Genomic DNA, 14,851 nt, shown 5'->3' with positions numbered 1-14,851 from the left:
AGGAGTCACTAAGATGAGCATTTGGAGCTAGGTGTGGTATCACACCCCATTAATCTCAGGGAGGCAGAGGCAGGCAGATTTCTGTGTTGAGTTTGAGGCCGGCCTCGCACACATAGTGAGTTCCAGGCCAACCAGGGCTACATGGAGAGACCCTGTCTCAAAAAAAAGAAGAAATAATAATAATAAAATAATAATAATAAAATGAGCTTTTGTGACACTGAGACCTTCCTGGCTCCAGCTCCACTTTGGCAGTATCCTGATCACTGGCAAGCTGGGAACCTACATAGGCCAAGCCATCTCTTCTCTCAGCCTGACTGTTTCATGAGACCCAGCTGCTTCCCTTATAGTAGCCAAACCCCATGGCTACAGTTGAAAATCCAAAGCCAGATGGGTGCAATCCAACCTGTGAAATGGGCAGAAGATACAAGAGTCAACCCCACTGTAGAGTCCAGTCTTTCCTGAACATCTGAAACTAGATTTTAGAGCCATACCTGATGCTTTTCTTTCACACGGCTGAATTATTACTCATGTAGCTACATTATAAAAACCTTGCTGATTTTTAGTAGTGATTGGTATGCAGTGTTTGCTACTCTCTTAGCATATAGTATGAGAGACAGCAAAGTGTTTAGTAACAGAGAATTAAGTCCTGGCTTTTCCACTTACTAGTTATGTGATACAAGCAGACATTTAACCTCACCAAGCCTCATTTCTATATTATCAAATGAGAATAAACAGCAACAATAGCCATACACCATAGAAGCAATCTATCTAAAAGACTGTATGTGGCCCAACACTTCTATAAATGTAGACATTAATATTTGTGTACCTGGGGCTGGAGAGACGGTTCAGTGGTTACGAGCACTAGCTGCTCTTGTAGAGGATCCAGGTTCGATTCCCAACACCCACATGGTACCTCACAGCCACCTGTAACTCCAATCCCAGGAGATCCGATGCATTCTTCTGATCTCCTTGGGCATCAGACACACAAGTAGCACACAGATATTCATGCAGGCAAATACTCATATGCATAATATAAAACAAGTAAAGCTTAAAGCTTATAAATAGTTCTGTACCAACAGTAGATATAACTAGCCTTACCACCAATCCCTTTCTCAGTTCGTAGACAGCAAGTTGAAACCATATAAATTAAATGGCACAATCAATCAGGGTTATATAGCAAAAAGACAAAACAAAATTGGATATCTGGGAAGTCTGCTTTTCATATTCCCATATCATTTTTACTATTTCCAAGAGTTGCTTTTACTTTTCTTTCTTACCTTTATTGTGCCAACTAAACCATCTTTCTTTTTTATTAAGCTTTATTTTTTTTTATGTGCATGGGTGTTTTGCCTGTCTCTGTCTGTCTCTCTGTCTTCTGTCTCTCCCCTGATCCCGTGTATCATCATCCTGTCATTTTTTAAACCTTCTGCCACCATTTGCACTACCATATCCATAGCCACCACCGGAGCATCAGTGCAGTCAGGCTGGGGGCGACCGGATAGCAATTCTTTCTCCATTTTGAGAACAGACTCACTTCTTCTATCCTTGGTTCTAATGTCTACATTTCTTCTTTGTTTTCCAGGATTCCAGCCAGGCGATTCCCCTGGTGGTAGAAAGCTGCATCCGGTTTATTAGCAGACATGGTAAGCAGGAATGCAGCTTTGCTTATATTTGTTGGAGAGTCAGAACTTCCAAGAATTCTTAGTAGAACAATAATCGAGGTAGGTGGAACTGGAGAGATGGTTCAGCGGTTAGGAGCATTTGCTGCACAACCATGAGGACCTTAGTGTAGATTCCAGAACGTACACAACAAGGAGAGCAGGATCTTATGCACATCTATAACTCCAGTGCTGTGGAGGGCCAAGACGGGAGGATCTCTGGGGCTTGCTGGCTGCCACCCCAACCTAAAAAAAATTCTGTAAGATTCAGGCTCAGGGGAGAGACACTGCCTCAAAGGAGTAAGGCAGAGAGTATTAAAATAGAGAACAACCAACCTCTGGCCTCCATAACATATATATATATATATATATACACACACACACACACACACACACACACACACACATATGTGTATATACATATGCATACATATATGTGCCTATACACCAGAGAGAGCAATAGAGATTGCCTTCCTATCCTCACATTCTTAGAAAAGGAATTACATCTATAATGTTTGCTCCTTCAGAAAGACCATACCTACATGTTGAAAACAGACATGTTTTGACATGTTTAGACATGTTTTGAAAAGAGCACTTACCATGCTCTTTTCTAGCTCCAGAGTTTTAAAACCCAGCTGTTTTGTGCAGCAAGTCCATATGATGGTGGTAGTGAGACCAGTAGTTATAGCCTTGATGTGGGTGGGTGTCTCCAATGGCATAGCCTAACCGTTTTGTCCCATTGGCTGTACCAGAGTGGTTTGAAACAATTCCATCTCTAATGTTGCACTGACTACATATATAATATTTGGATTTTGTCCTAATTTGGTCTCACTGGATACAGTGTCCCCATGAGCTCAGTTAATAACTGTTCTAAAGCTGCATCCACCTTTTGAGTGTCTTCTTCAGGGACTGGCTCCTTCTCAGCTGCAGTCAAATTGTACTTACCCTTCTGCTTGGGCAAAGCTAAGAGATTTAGCTTCTTTCTTTACCAGCTAACAGCACGCTAGACAGACTTTAGGATTGGAGATGATTGCCAGCAAGTTTATTTTCCAAAGGTGAGAGTATTTACAAAGTACAGATATCTATACTGGCCTTAAAAATGTCTAGAAACTAGCATCAGAAATTGTTTTTAAATACTTAAAAAGGTCATAACATGACCATCCTAGAGCTAAAGAAGCCAAGTATTGCTAATCTAAATTCCACGGCAACCATATTTTCTTCCATCCCCTTGCCTGTCTCCCTCCCTATAAACTGGGATATTTCTTAGATTCATTATTGAAACAGTAATTATTTTAGCATTCTTATAGCTTATTCCTTCTTTCTATCAACTATAAATTTTTAATGTTATCTCAGTTCTTTTGAAGTAAGAGCACTGTTCATCACTATTGAACAATCAGCAAATATTTTATAAGCCCCTGACCAATGCTGAGTACCATGGATTGCCAAGAAAGAAAACATAAAGAAAAGTAATACACTATTGTCTCGAAGTGGTTTTATGGTGCATTTGGAAGAAAATACACAGATAGTAAGTTAATGAAAAGAAATAAAACAGTAGTAATTGACAGTAACCGAATAAGAAATTTACAAGATAGCAGTAATTAATACCAAGGAACGCGTCCAAGCTGAGTTCAATAGAAGAATAATTATTGGTTCCTAAAGAACAATGGGAAGAAGTTGTGGATTCATTCATCCATGCATTCACTTGTTTGTTCACTACAAAGTCTATATTGATTGCTTATTATAGACTAGTAAAAAAGTTCTTCCAAACTTTTTGTTCCACTGAAGAACAAACAGATGATCAGCCAATACACAAATTGACTTGCAATATTTCCAGCGCTGGTGTGTGTCATGAAGAAAAGCAAAACAAGGTGCAGGATGGAGAATGGAGAGAGGCACTCTGGGGTGGGTCACAGAAGCCTCTTCTCACATTTGAGTGGAGTTGTGAGGAAGAGGAAAAGTGATGTGTCCATCTGAGGAGGAGTGTTTTGTGGAGAGAGAACCAAAGTACAGAAACTATTGACGTGTGTAAGGAAAAGTACACAGGCTGAAACAGAGAGAGTGAAGGGAGGCTTTCATATAAGAATAAAGAGTTACAAATATATGGACTATATATGTATCTTCTCATTTCTACAGAAAAATACAGGAACAATGAGTCTAGAATCTAGTGTTTTACTGGTTGCTCATTACAAGTAGACAATGGATGCAAATAGTGGAGGAATGGAAAATAAAATAAGGAATGAATCTATTCTCTTGTGTGGTTTTCACTTTAGAATGATGTTAGTGGTTCCCATACACAAAAGATAAATAAATAAACAAACAAACAAACTAAGATGTAAATAAAAGCCCAAATAGAATGTGAGCAGTAATAAGTAAACCTAGCTACATTACAGATGAGGAGAATGAATCACTAATAAATAACTTTAGAAAACAATATTTTGATTATAAGACTTTACACTTATGGTTTCGTTGGTAAAGTGCCCACTGTACAAGTTCAAGGACCTGAGTTCAGATCCCCAAAACCCACATAAAAAGCTGGGCATGGCAGCACATGCCTGTAACCCCAGTGCTAGCTGTATGTGGGAAGCAGAGACAGGCAGGTCATTGCCAGCCCAGCAAAAGCAAAGAGCTTGAAGTTCAGCAAGGAGCCTTATTTCTAAAGTAGCAAAGGTAGAGAACAATAGAGGAGGATACCTGATGTTGACCTCTGACCTCCACACACGCATGCATGCACATGTGTATACGCCCACACTAAAAAGTACCTGCAATGCTACACACACTCAAAGACAAAAGGACGTATAAATAAATAAATATGTGTGTGTGTGTGTGTGTGTGTGTGTGTGTGTGTGTGTGTGTGTGTGTGTGAATTAATACTCTGTATCACAGAAAGTGTTGGTTAGCAAGTAGAAGTTTTGTGTATTCTAGGACTAAATAAATACGTTGTTAACTTGGAATTGTGGGAGGTGGATGTCTGTTAAGACAAACTCTCACTATGTAACTATGACTGGCCTGGAACCTCCTAGAAGAACCATGCTGGCTACAAATTCAGTGATCCTCCAGCCTCAGCCTCCAAAGTGCTAGAATTGTAGGTCAGAGCCACCACTCCTGGCCATTGTTGATTTTTTTTTTTAATTTCAGTACATAATAGCTAGTCAAAAAGTATTTGTATAGTTGAATTGGCTGTTTGCCCAAGGAAAAGATTCAAGGAATTCATGGAGTCCCTAAAAAGCTATGCTTCAATTTTCTGTATGTGTACATTTAGTGGATTCATAACTTTGTTAGCCTCAAAAGAGCCGATGGCACACCAAATGCTAGGAATTTTTACATCCTAACAGTTATCATATCCTCTGGAAGATAAATATTATTATAGATCCCATTATATAGGTCAGGAAACTAACACTCTTCATAGTGATAGATCAGGGTGATCCATGAGGGTATTCAAGAGGAGAAATTTGAGGAACCACTCAAATTAACTATGAAGGGATTTTTTTTTTTAATCTACCATTTTCAAGAAAGGAATGTGAGGTGGTTGTTGCAACAGTCAGTTCAAGAGTTAGCTAGGAGAGCAACTCTGAGCAACAGCTAAGTCCAGCAGGCTTTATGTCCGTTCCAAATAGCTTACCCAAATCCAAGGAGCTTTTATGCTTTTATGTTAGTGTGTGCTAAGAAGAAACGGAGAATAGAGACTGTGGATATCTTATTTTGGTTATGCATTCTAACAAAAGGCCAACTGGTTTCTCCTGTCTGGAAAATGTCCTATTTCTCCTCTCGGAATTGTCTAATCAGATCCTCTAAGGGTTCTGTCTGGTGGGCCAGTGAGATGGCACAGTGGGTAAAGTGTTTGCCCTGCAAGCTGGGGATGTGAGTTAATCCTCAGAACATGGACCTCCACCCATGGACCATGTCACACGGACCTGTGCGCGCGCGCGCACACACACACACATTCTTGCATACAAGCACAGTAATAAGTGGTCCTAATCTAGGGCATCCATTCTCCAGGAGGACTGGAGACCAGACTGAAGTAGAGCTCAGTATTTGCGGCCAGTTGTCTGATTTCCAACAAGTTCATCTCTCACTTGTTTTCCTTGGTCCCACAGGCCAAGGCTATATTCCTTAGCCATCCAACCTACCCAGAAGCACTGAGGTAACCCTTTCAAGAAGTTGGGTAGTACTTTCCCAGCTAAAACATACCAAGTAGCCTGGTTTGAGATGACATTTCCTTATACCCTGTGTTTCTGCTAAGTCTTTGGGTGTGTTTCTGTTTCTGTCAGAGCCTTGCTATTTATGATACATTCTGTGTTAAACAACAATTTCTGGCTCTCATACCCCATTTTGTAACTAACATAGTACCGCCACACTGGCACTGATGGGATTTTAATGTTGCTTGCCATTCTGTGCAGGATATTTTAGAGATTACCTTAGAGGGACAGACAACTTACATCTTATTACAAGCCAGGTGATCACATTCCCTTCACTTACTTTCAGTCAGATTTCCACAGTTTCAGTCTTGGCCTGTATGGTATTAGCTCCAGAAATCTAACTAATAGAATATAGCTCCCCTCATTTCAAGGGTAATTCTGAAACATCTAGCAAAATACAGCATTATTCTATTTTGTTTGTTTTTTTAGATTCAATCTGAGGTTTATATCAAGGCTTTTAGAGGATCCCAGAGAAACATTGACAGAGGAGATCTAGGCTTGGAAAAAGACGGAAAGTCCTGATACAGCTAGGGCTATTAATTAGCTAAGCCCCTGGCTGGGTCAGTCACTGGTGATGTTACAGTTGCATGTGTGGCTCTCTGTAATCTGTGTCTGAGTACAGACAGGCCAAGATGGCTCCCTCCCATCCTCTGTACTTGCAGACCAATAGGCCCCACGTCTGACACCGAAAACTGAGTCTGTGATTGCAGCCACAAGACTGCCTTTGAGCTCTGGTCCTGGTTCTTCTTGCTGTGTCATCATTCACCAGTCCCCTCATCTAGAAGATGGGATTGCCGCTAACCCTGACCTTGTAAGGTTATGTGAGGACCAAATACTTTATAGGAAAGCGTGAGTGGCAGTCATTATATAAACATTATTTTTCATGGCTGCCTGCTCCAGCAAAACCATGAGGAGAGTTTCTTGTACACTTCGTAATACAGTCTTTACATGTTTTCTTTAGAAAAAGGTTGCAAGCAGTCAGGGATCGGTGCCTAGGACAAGGACTGACAATGTTGGGTGTTCGTTTTTGTCTTTATGTCCTGTTTTTCATCAGTTCAGAAAGCATTTTCTCCTAGAAAAATGGGGCTAGTGTTAAAATGCTAAAGAAATCATAGCAGCCTCAGTCTTCCTCTGCTAACCTCTCTAATGCTACCTAATTCGTTGCCTGCCAAGACCACCTCCATCTTAACCACGGGCAATAAGAAAGCACTACCCAGTGACTTCCCCACTCCACAGGTAGGAACATAAAACTAAGGTCAGGAGGCCACAACCAGGGAGTCTCCCTTAGAATCAGAGGAGGGTGTGAACATCCTTTTCCTTAAGTCTTTGGCCAGATGCTTTCTTTATACTAATGTCTCGTAATCCTCCCAGAGACTTTTCCAACATCACTGCCCTGTTTTCCTCCTTTGTCCTAAACCGGAAAAGACAAAATACTTAAATACATGGTACCAGTGGAGATGGGTATGATACTAATCTTGACCGTATGACTACGAACTTGCTTTTTTTCACTTTGACCACTTTATTTTGTGTGTTTCTAGGCCTACAACATGAGGGGATTTTCCGGGTGTCTGGGTCACAAGTGGAAGTGAATGACATAAAAAACGCCTTTGAGAGAGGTGAGGTGGGAATAAACAGCCATAAGACAAATGTGTCAGCCCTGGGGAGTTGGCTCCGCCTTTTCCCCTAGAGTTCCCTGTGCTTATATATAAGCCTAAGAGACTGCCTGTTTTCTCTGGACTTTCAGGAGGTACACAGAGATGTTGGGACACGTCCCAGCTTCCTTCTTTCTTAGCCCCACCCATCCTGCCTCATTCCTGTGATGATCTGCCAAAACCCAAGTAGTTACTATATATCCAGACAGTTAATAGCCTCATCCAGAACCCTTGGTGGCAGTTAATATCAAGGCTAATGTGCCTGTTCATTGTATCCCATTTATCATCTTGTGGTCTATTAAGGTAATGGGCAAGCTTTGGCAATTTCTGTCACTGTAATGGATATATATAGTTTCAATTTAAGGTTGGTGTTATCATTAAATTTAATTACACTTGATATGAAAATTTCCATTGGGATTGTGGGATGACTGTTCTGTCAGTAGGTGTCTTCTGATACGGTAGTCAGAGAAGCTGGCCTCCTGGCCTTGTTTTCTCTCCACCAGAGGCTCAGTCTCCTCCCAGTTTCCTGATTCTTGTGAGAGAATCTTGGTTCCACTCCCAGCCCACAGGGAATGTTGACTAGCCTGGACAGTCTGCCGCATCATGGCCGTTGTGCTGCGTGGAAAACGGGATGAGGAAGCTATGTGAATTGCCTTACTCACTCTCTTTCCTTTTGGGGTGGGGGCTACTTGTCTTCAGGAGAGGACCCTCTGGCTGGGGACCAGAATGACCATGACATGGACTCCATAGCTGGTGTCCTCAAGCTTTACTTCCGGGGGCTGGAACACCCGCTCTTCCCCAAGGACATCTTCCATGACTTGATTGGCTGTGTCAGTAAGTATCATTATACACACAGATGGCAGCAAGATATTGGGAAATTTCCATCAGCTTGTTTCATCATAAGCTTTTCAGTAAAGTTGTTCTTTATTTCTACCAGTGAGTTTTGCTTCTTTATCTCCACTGTTTTCTCCCTGGTGGGGAGAAAAAAAGAATGATTTAACAGTAATAGTATAGAATCTAAGTCAAGACTCTTGGCTTTTTCCTTTCTAATTGATCTTGGTCATTAATTCCTTTACATCTCTGGGTTTATTATCTTTAGTAAAATGCTTTTATATTAGCTTATACACAATGTCTGTGCTATTAATAGGACCAGAGGAAAGTAAACACTGACCCTGCTCCCTACTTGTTTTGTGTGTGCCATGATTACCTGCTACACATATTCACACATGTCTGCAAACAAGAAAAGCCCGCCACATCATGGCCAAGTTTGTGCACTTAAAAGTATCATTTAATATTTTCCCTTTCTCTTTTAGGGCTTGGAAAGCTATTCCTAGATATTTAGTTTAGTTCATGATACTGAAGCATCCTATCACTTGATTCCACAGAAAGCAATCCATGGAAATTTAAATTGATATTATCAGCCGGGTGGTGGTGGCGCACGCCTTTAATCCCAGCACTCGGGAGGCAGAGCCAGGAGGATCTCTGTGAGTTCGAGGCCAGCCTGGGCTACCAAGTGAGTTCCAGGAAAGGCGCAAAGCTACATGGAGAAACCCTGTCTCGAAAAACCAAAAAAAAAAAAAAAAAATTGATATTATCAAGTTATTCAGGAAGCAGATTATCCTATTTAGGGTTTCTATTGCTGTGATTGAAAAAAAATGACCAAAAGCAACTTGAGGAAGAAAGAGTGTATTTCACCTTACACTTCCATCACTCAGGGAAGTCAGGACAGGAACTCACACAGGGCAGGAACCTGGAGGCAGGAGCTGATGCAGAGGCCATGGAGGGGTGCTGCTCACTGGCTTGTTCCCCGTGCTTTGCTCAGCCTGCTTTCTAATAGCACCTGAGACCACCAGCGCCCACAGTGAGCTGGGTGCTCCCACATCAATCAAGAAAACACACCACAAACTTACCCACAGGCTAATCTGGTGGGGGCATTTTCTTAGTTGAGGTCGCTCTTCCCAGAGGACTCTAGCTGGTATCAAGTTGACATAAAGATAGCACTACATAGACCCTGTCTATATGATGGCCCCAGAAGGTGAAGACAGTAAATACAGGAAAGGTTTTTCCCAGGTTGAACAAGGCCCTCGTGCCTCCTGAATTTTCAGTTGGGCCCAGCATTTGGTCTGAATACTTACTTGTTCTTCTCTTGGTTGTTCTGAGAAAAGCCCGGGGCATTTGGGATACTAGCTTTCTTTGTTGCCCATGTATTTGTGAGAGTCTAATGGAAAGGAGTTAATGTGAACAGTTACATACATGCATTACTTAGGTCATATCCTCATGTCTTTTCCAAGACTGGACCTAAGTGAAGTCTCTTACATGGGACTGGAATCGCCAAGACACACCAGAATCCTCAGCTCCCCAGTTCTTCTTATTCTTGCTCCCAATCCAGTATTTGCTATTTCTTATTCATATAAGACAGCCAGATCAAGTCCATCTTGGCACACTGTGGAAGTCAGAGGCTGTTCATGACAGAGGCCACAGGCAGATGGCCAAATCTGTACCAACGTGACCACAGCATTAAAGTCAGGAATCTTCTCTAGTCTTCTTGACAGATTTTACTACTTATCCAGGGTCCTGCTCTCGACTCTCTGTAGTCAGGCTCTGTTCATCTCTACTTTAGATAAGGGAAGTGGAAGCCAAACTTATGCAGAGGAGGAAGAGGTAACTGTGTATACAGGGGTCAAGGAAGGACTCACACAGCCTCTGTCCCTTCTCATGTGTGGAACCCTTCAAGGCTGAGCATTCAGTAGTCATGACAGGATTAAGGTCAGCTCTATGCCTGTTGCTGTTTCAATTAGAGTGGGGAACATATCAAACTAGTCTGTGCCTATGGAGCATATACCCTGATTCCTGTATCAGTCAGGCTGTGGGTCCCAGCATGTGGTCTCTTGTAGCAGCCTCATTGCACAGAGCATCCAAGATAAACCTCATGTCACTGTGCCAGGGCTGTCTGTGGGCTGGCTCTGCTTGCTCCGTGAGTTACACTGCTTGTGAAAAGAAGATTCTGACTGTTCCTCTCCAGGACTGCAGTCATGCTGCAGGGTAACACATGCCTTTCTTCTTTCAGCAATGGACAACCTGCAAGAGAGAGCTGTGCATATCCGGAAAGTCCTCCTGGTCCTGCCCAAACCCACTCTGATTATCATGAGATACCTCTTTGCCTTCCTCAGTCAGTGAGTAGCCTTCACAGTGAAAAACTGGACTTTGACTACCCAGGACTTTCATATGGATCTATGTCTAATCATCCATCCTAACAGACACTGAGCATCTGCCATATGCCAACTGCAGTGCTAGGCTATTAAAAATACAATGTTAAATGAAAAAAGAAAAGCCTTTTATCATTAGATCATGGTCCAAGGAAAGAAACAGACGATAGTAGTAGATCCATGGGGTGGAATAGTTGTAAGAAGAAAAGAGTAAAGATGGGGAGAGAGTTCAGAGGTCGTAGTGGACAAAAGATGAAAGAACAAGAGCTGGCCTAGAGATGTGCTCGCCACAAAGGCCTGTCTGAGAAGACCAAGTGTAAGCGTAGCCGGAACGGTGGTGAGAAAGGAGGGCTGTAAGGACATAGAAGACTTGAGAGTCTCAGTAATAAATAGCAAATTTGAATCTGGGAAATGACTTCAAAGCCTTTAAAGAGAAAAATGATATGATCTTGGCATTTAGGTATTCATTTTCAAGCCTGCCAGTTACTTTGTGGAGAAGTTCCTGAGAAGGTCTAAGAGAGGCCATGGCATAGTCCAGCTGAGGTGTTGGTTGGTCAGAAGGTGACAGAAAGGGTCAGCTTAGGATATGCTTTGAGCACTGGGTGAGACAGGCAGAGCCCACCGTGGTTCCCGGCCTTCTCCATGTTCTCATCTATCATCATGCTGGTTCTAGGTTTCCATATAGCCAAGAAATAGTTCTGTGCATTCCTGAATCCATCAAAACGGGGAAACAAAAGGTAAACCAGAGGGCCAGAATGTTTTAGTTTTAGCACATACCTTGTGAATATTGAAGTCGTCATACATAGTTAGTCTTTGTTTAAAATGACTACAGCTTTAGAGTCCATTTCACAAGCTTCATCCTATTTAGACATTCATGATCGGCCCAGCCTTAGAGATATCTGGGATTAGCGGCCCCTGCCTAAGACTTGATTGGGAAGCCCACATCATCACCTATCCCAACACAGAACTACAGAGAGTCCTGGCTCTGTAGTCTGCATCTCCCCAAAGTTAACTCTGACAGAGTCCTAACTCAGCACCCCATCTGTCCTTGAGATGAACTCCTCAGAACTCATCAGTTATGTGTGCTCATTCATAGCCTGGAAACACTTCTCACTGCTCTATGGTTAGTCAGTCCGCTTAGGGCCCAAGTCACTGCTTGTTCACATCAGCCATACACCTACCCTTAACCTGAGCCTTGTATGTCCCCCGTGAACTAGGAGCATGACAGAGGCAGCCAAATAGGCCAGCTGGTAGAAACAGGGAAGACATAGATTAACTTGTCTTTCCTGGACTTTCAGGGGAGGGAAAAAATAGAGTAAGCATGATGCAGTATAAGAGACAATGGCCATTATTAGGGAAAAAAGCATTGAAATTATTAATTTGTTGGTATGTATATAGTTTTAAAAATATTGTGTATATATAATTTTTAAAGTATTGTACTGATCAACAGGGTGTTATATGGAAAAGGTGAAGCATTTATACTCAGTGTTTCTGAAAAGAGTAGCATACAGGACACAGTTTGTGAAGTCTCCATGGGAAGATGACAGCTGATAAAGTGTGCAGCTGCCAACAATTGCATCAGGAGTTGCCAGGTGGTTCCTCATGGAGACGACTTTCCCTGGACCCACACCTTGGGGATGCACACTTGAATCCTGGCTGAAGTTTGTTCTTGTACACATACTGAATCTCAAGGAGGCAAACTGATAGTATCTGTAGGCTAGCACTTGAGGTGCAGCTTAGTGGACTCCAGTGCAGCCTCACATTGTTGGGAACAAGAGGTGGCATTAGGTAGGGCTGTGGATCGCATCTGAATGATGTGCAGCTGGGGGACGTTCTGCCTCTGAGCTCACAAAATGTTCATGCAGTAGGATGTTGTTTAGCCATAAAAAGGAATGGAGTATCGACACATGCTGCCATACGGATGAACCTTGAAAACACTGTGTTGAGGCAATGAAAACTAAATATTGTAAGATTCCATGTATATGAAATCTCCAGAACAGGCAAATCCGTAGAAATAGAGAGTAGGTTCCTGGTAGCAGGGACTGAGAGGAAGGTTGGAAAGTAACTGGTTAGTGAATACCAGGTTTCTTTCAGGGATGATGAAAATGTTGTGCAACTTAGAGGTAATGGTTACACAACATTGTGAATATGCAAAATGCCACTGAATTATATACTTCTATTTATTATTATTTTTATTTAGAATACAAAGTGATGGGTTTCATTATGATCTTTTTATACATATATTCCATTTTGCTTTGTTCTTATTTGCCACCCATGCCCCCCACTTCTTCTTCCAAACAGTGCCTACTTGCGCTTTCATGTTACCTATAGTCCATGACCCTTCCTCTTCTCCCTTCCCCTCCCTTTAGTCCTTCTGTTCTCTCCTAGTCCCTTCTTTGTTTTCACATCACACACACACACACACACACACACACACACACACACACACACACACACACCCCACATATGAAAACAAAGTATGATATTTATGTTTGTGAGTCAGCCTTATTTTACTTTATGCAATGATCTTTGGTCCTCTCCATTTTCCTGCCAATGTTATAATTTCATTCTTTTTTATACCTGAATAAAATAACCATGTTTATAGGTACCACATTTTCTTTATCCATTCATCTGTTGATAGACTATTGCTGGGCTAGTTGATACCTTGGCTACTGTGAATAGTGCAACAGTAGACATGGGAATGTAACTCTATCTGTGGTATGTTGACTTAGAATCCTTTAGGAATATACCTGAGTGTTTTGGCTGAGTCATGTGGTAGTTCTATTTAGCATTTATGGCACCTGCATTCTGATTTCCATAGCAGCTGCACCAGTTTACATTGCTGCCAGGCTTATATAAGGATTCCTCTTTCCCAACATCTTCACCAACACTTATTGTTATTGTCAGTTATTTTCTGGAGGAATGGTGGTTACTGACTTGCTCCCATGTACAGCTACACTTCTTTACACAGTCCAGGCTTACCTGCCTATAGTACGGTGGACTGAGCACCCCCACCCCCTGCATCAATAGCAATCAGGAAAATTCTGATTTTGCTCACAAGCCCATCTGATGGGAGCAGTTCTTCAGCTGAGGTTCCTTCTTCCCAGGCAAGTCAACGTTGACAACCAAGATAAGCAATCACAAGGTTCTTGATCCTTTTTTGGTTCTGTTTTCATTTGGTTTGGTTTTTAATGGGAATCAGAAATGGACATAAATTCTTAAGACTACTAAATGGACTACAGTTCACAAAGATATGTCCTCTTCCAGATCTTCATCCCTGTAGCCTCTTATGAATAGGACAGTCTTTTCAGGGGTGGGGACAAGATACTTCACATCCTTCATCTGTTACAGAATTTTTACCCAGGTTTCTTGGGAACAGAATGTTTCCCTTAGACTATCACACTTCCCAGAAACTCTGGTTTCTTCTTGTTACTAAAACTCTATCAGATCACATTAAAGAAACATGGCTTTACTGAGCTTTCTGTCTCCGAGATACCAGGACCTGGCTCACTACAGCATCATATGGCATCTCATGTGTGGGTCATTTCTGCTGAGGTTATCAAAGTAATAATCTCTCCTGTTTCTCTCCAGTTTTAATCTGATGATAAAACAGACTTATATATTTCCCCAGTCTTTTCTAAACCTCTGTTTTCTTTTAACTCTGGGACCAGAGAAGGATTTTAAAATTAATTCTCTAATAATTCCTGTGAGCTGGATATGGCGGTACAGGACTGTGATACCAGCATTTGGAAAGCTGAGGCAGGAAGACAGTGAGTTTGAGGCCAGAATGAAGTATGTAATGAATTCCTGCCTTAAGCAAAACCAAGTCATCTCCATCTAGCCGCTGAGATGATACCCCTCCCCACTGGCCTCTCCTGCATTTAGTTTTGATATTGTGGAATAATAGTGCTTCGCAGCTGCTATTTTCCATGGCAATTGTTCACACCATGCCATGCCATTTCTGATGTCCTACAGTGATTATAGAAGGATCATAAGATGCGTGTTAGATGCTCCAGCAGAGGAGAAAGCCATTTGTTAGTGGAAAAACAGCTTTGTAACATGAGTCTGGATGTGGGGCACACTAGAAATAAACTTCACCCAATCCAGAATGGCAGTGGTTTCCAAAGGCTCAAGTCTCT

The 14,851-nt window shown here is 42.0% G+C and overlaps 1 protein-coding gene across 1 annotated transcript in view; it reads left to right on the top strand.

Annotated features, from left to right (window-relative positions):
* Positions 1-14,851, top strand: part of Srgap2 (SLIT-ROBO Rho GTPase activating protein 2) — a 224,989-nt gene that overhangs the window by 191,723 nt on the left and 18,415 nt on the right. The window contains 4 exon segments of the mRNA XM_052736861.1: positions 1,583-1,643; positions 7,393-7,470; positions 8,206-8,340; positions 10,574-10,679. Coding sequence (XP_052592821.1) covers positions 1,583-1,643; positions 7,393-7,470; positions 8,206-8,340; positions 10,574-10,679 — 380 coding nt within the window.

This window comes from Peromyscus californicus, unplaced genomic scaffold, assembly GCF_007827085.1.
Source record: "Peromyscus californicus insignis strain IS unplaced genomic scaffold, ASM782708v3 Scaffold_14__1_contigs__length_90479793_seg_2, whole genome shotgun sequence".
Lineage (NCBI taxonomy): Eukaryota > Metazoa > Chordata > Mammalia > Rodentia > Cricetidae > Peromyscus > Peromyscus californicus.
Note: the sequence above shows the minus strand (reverse complement) of the source record. Positions and strands in the feature narration are given on the sequence as shown.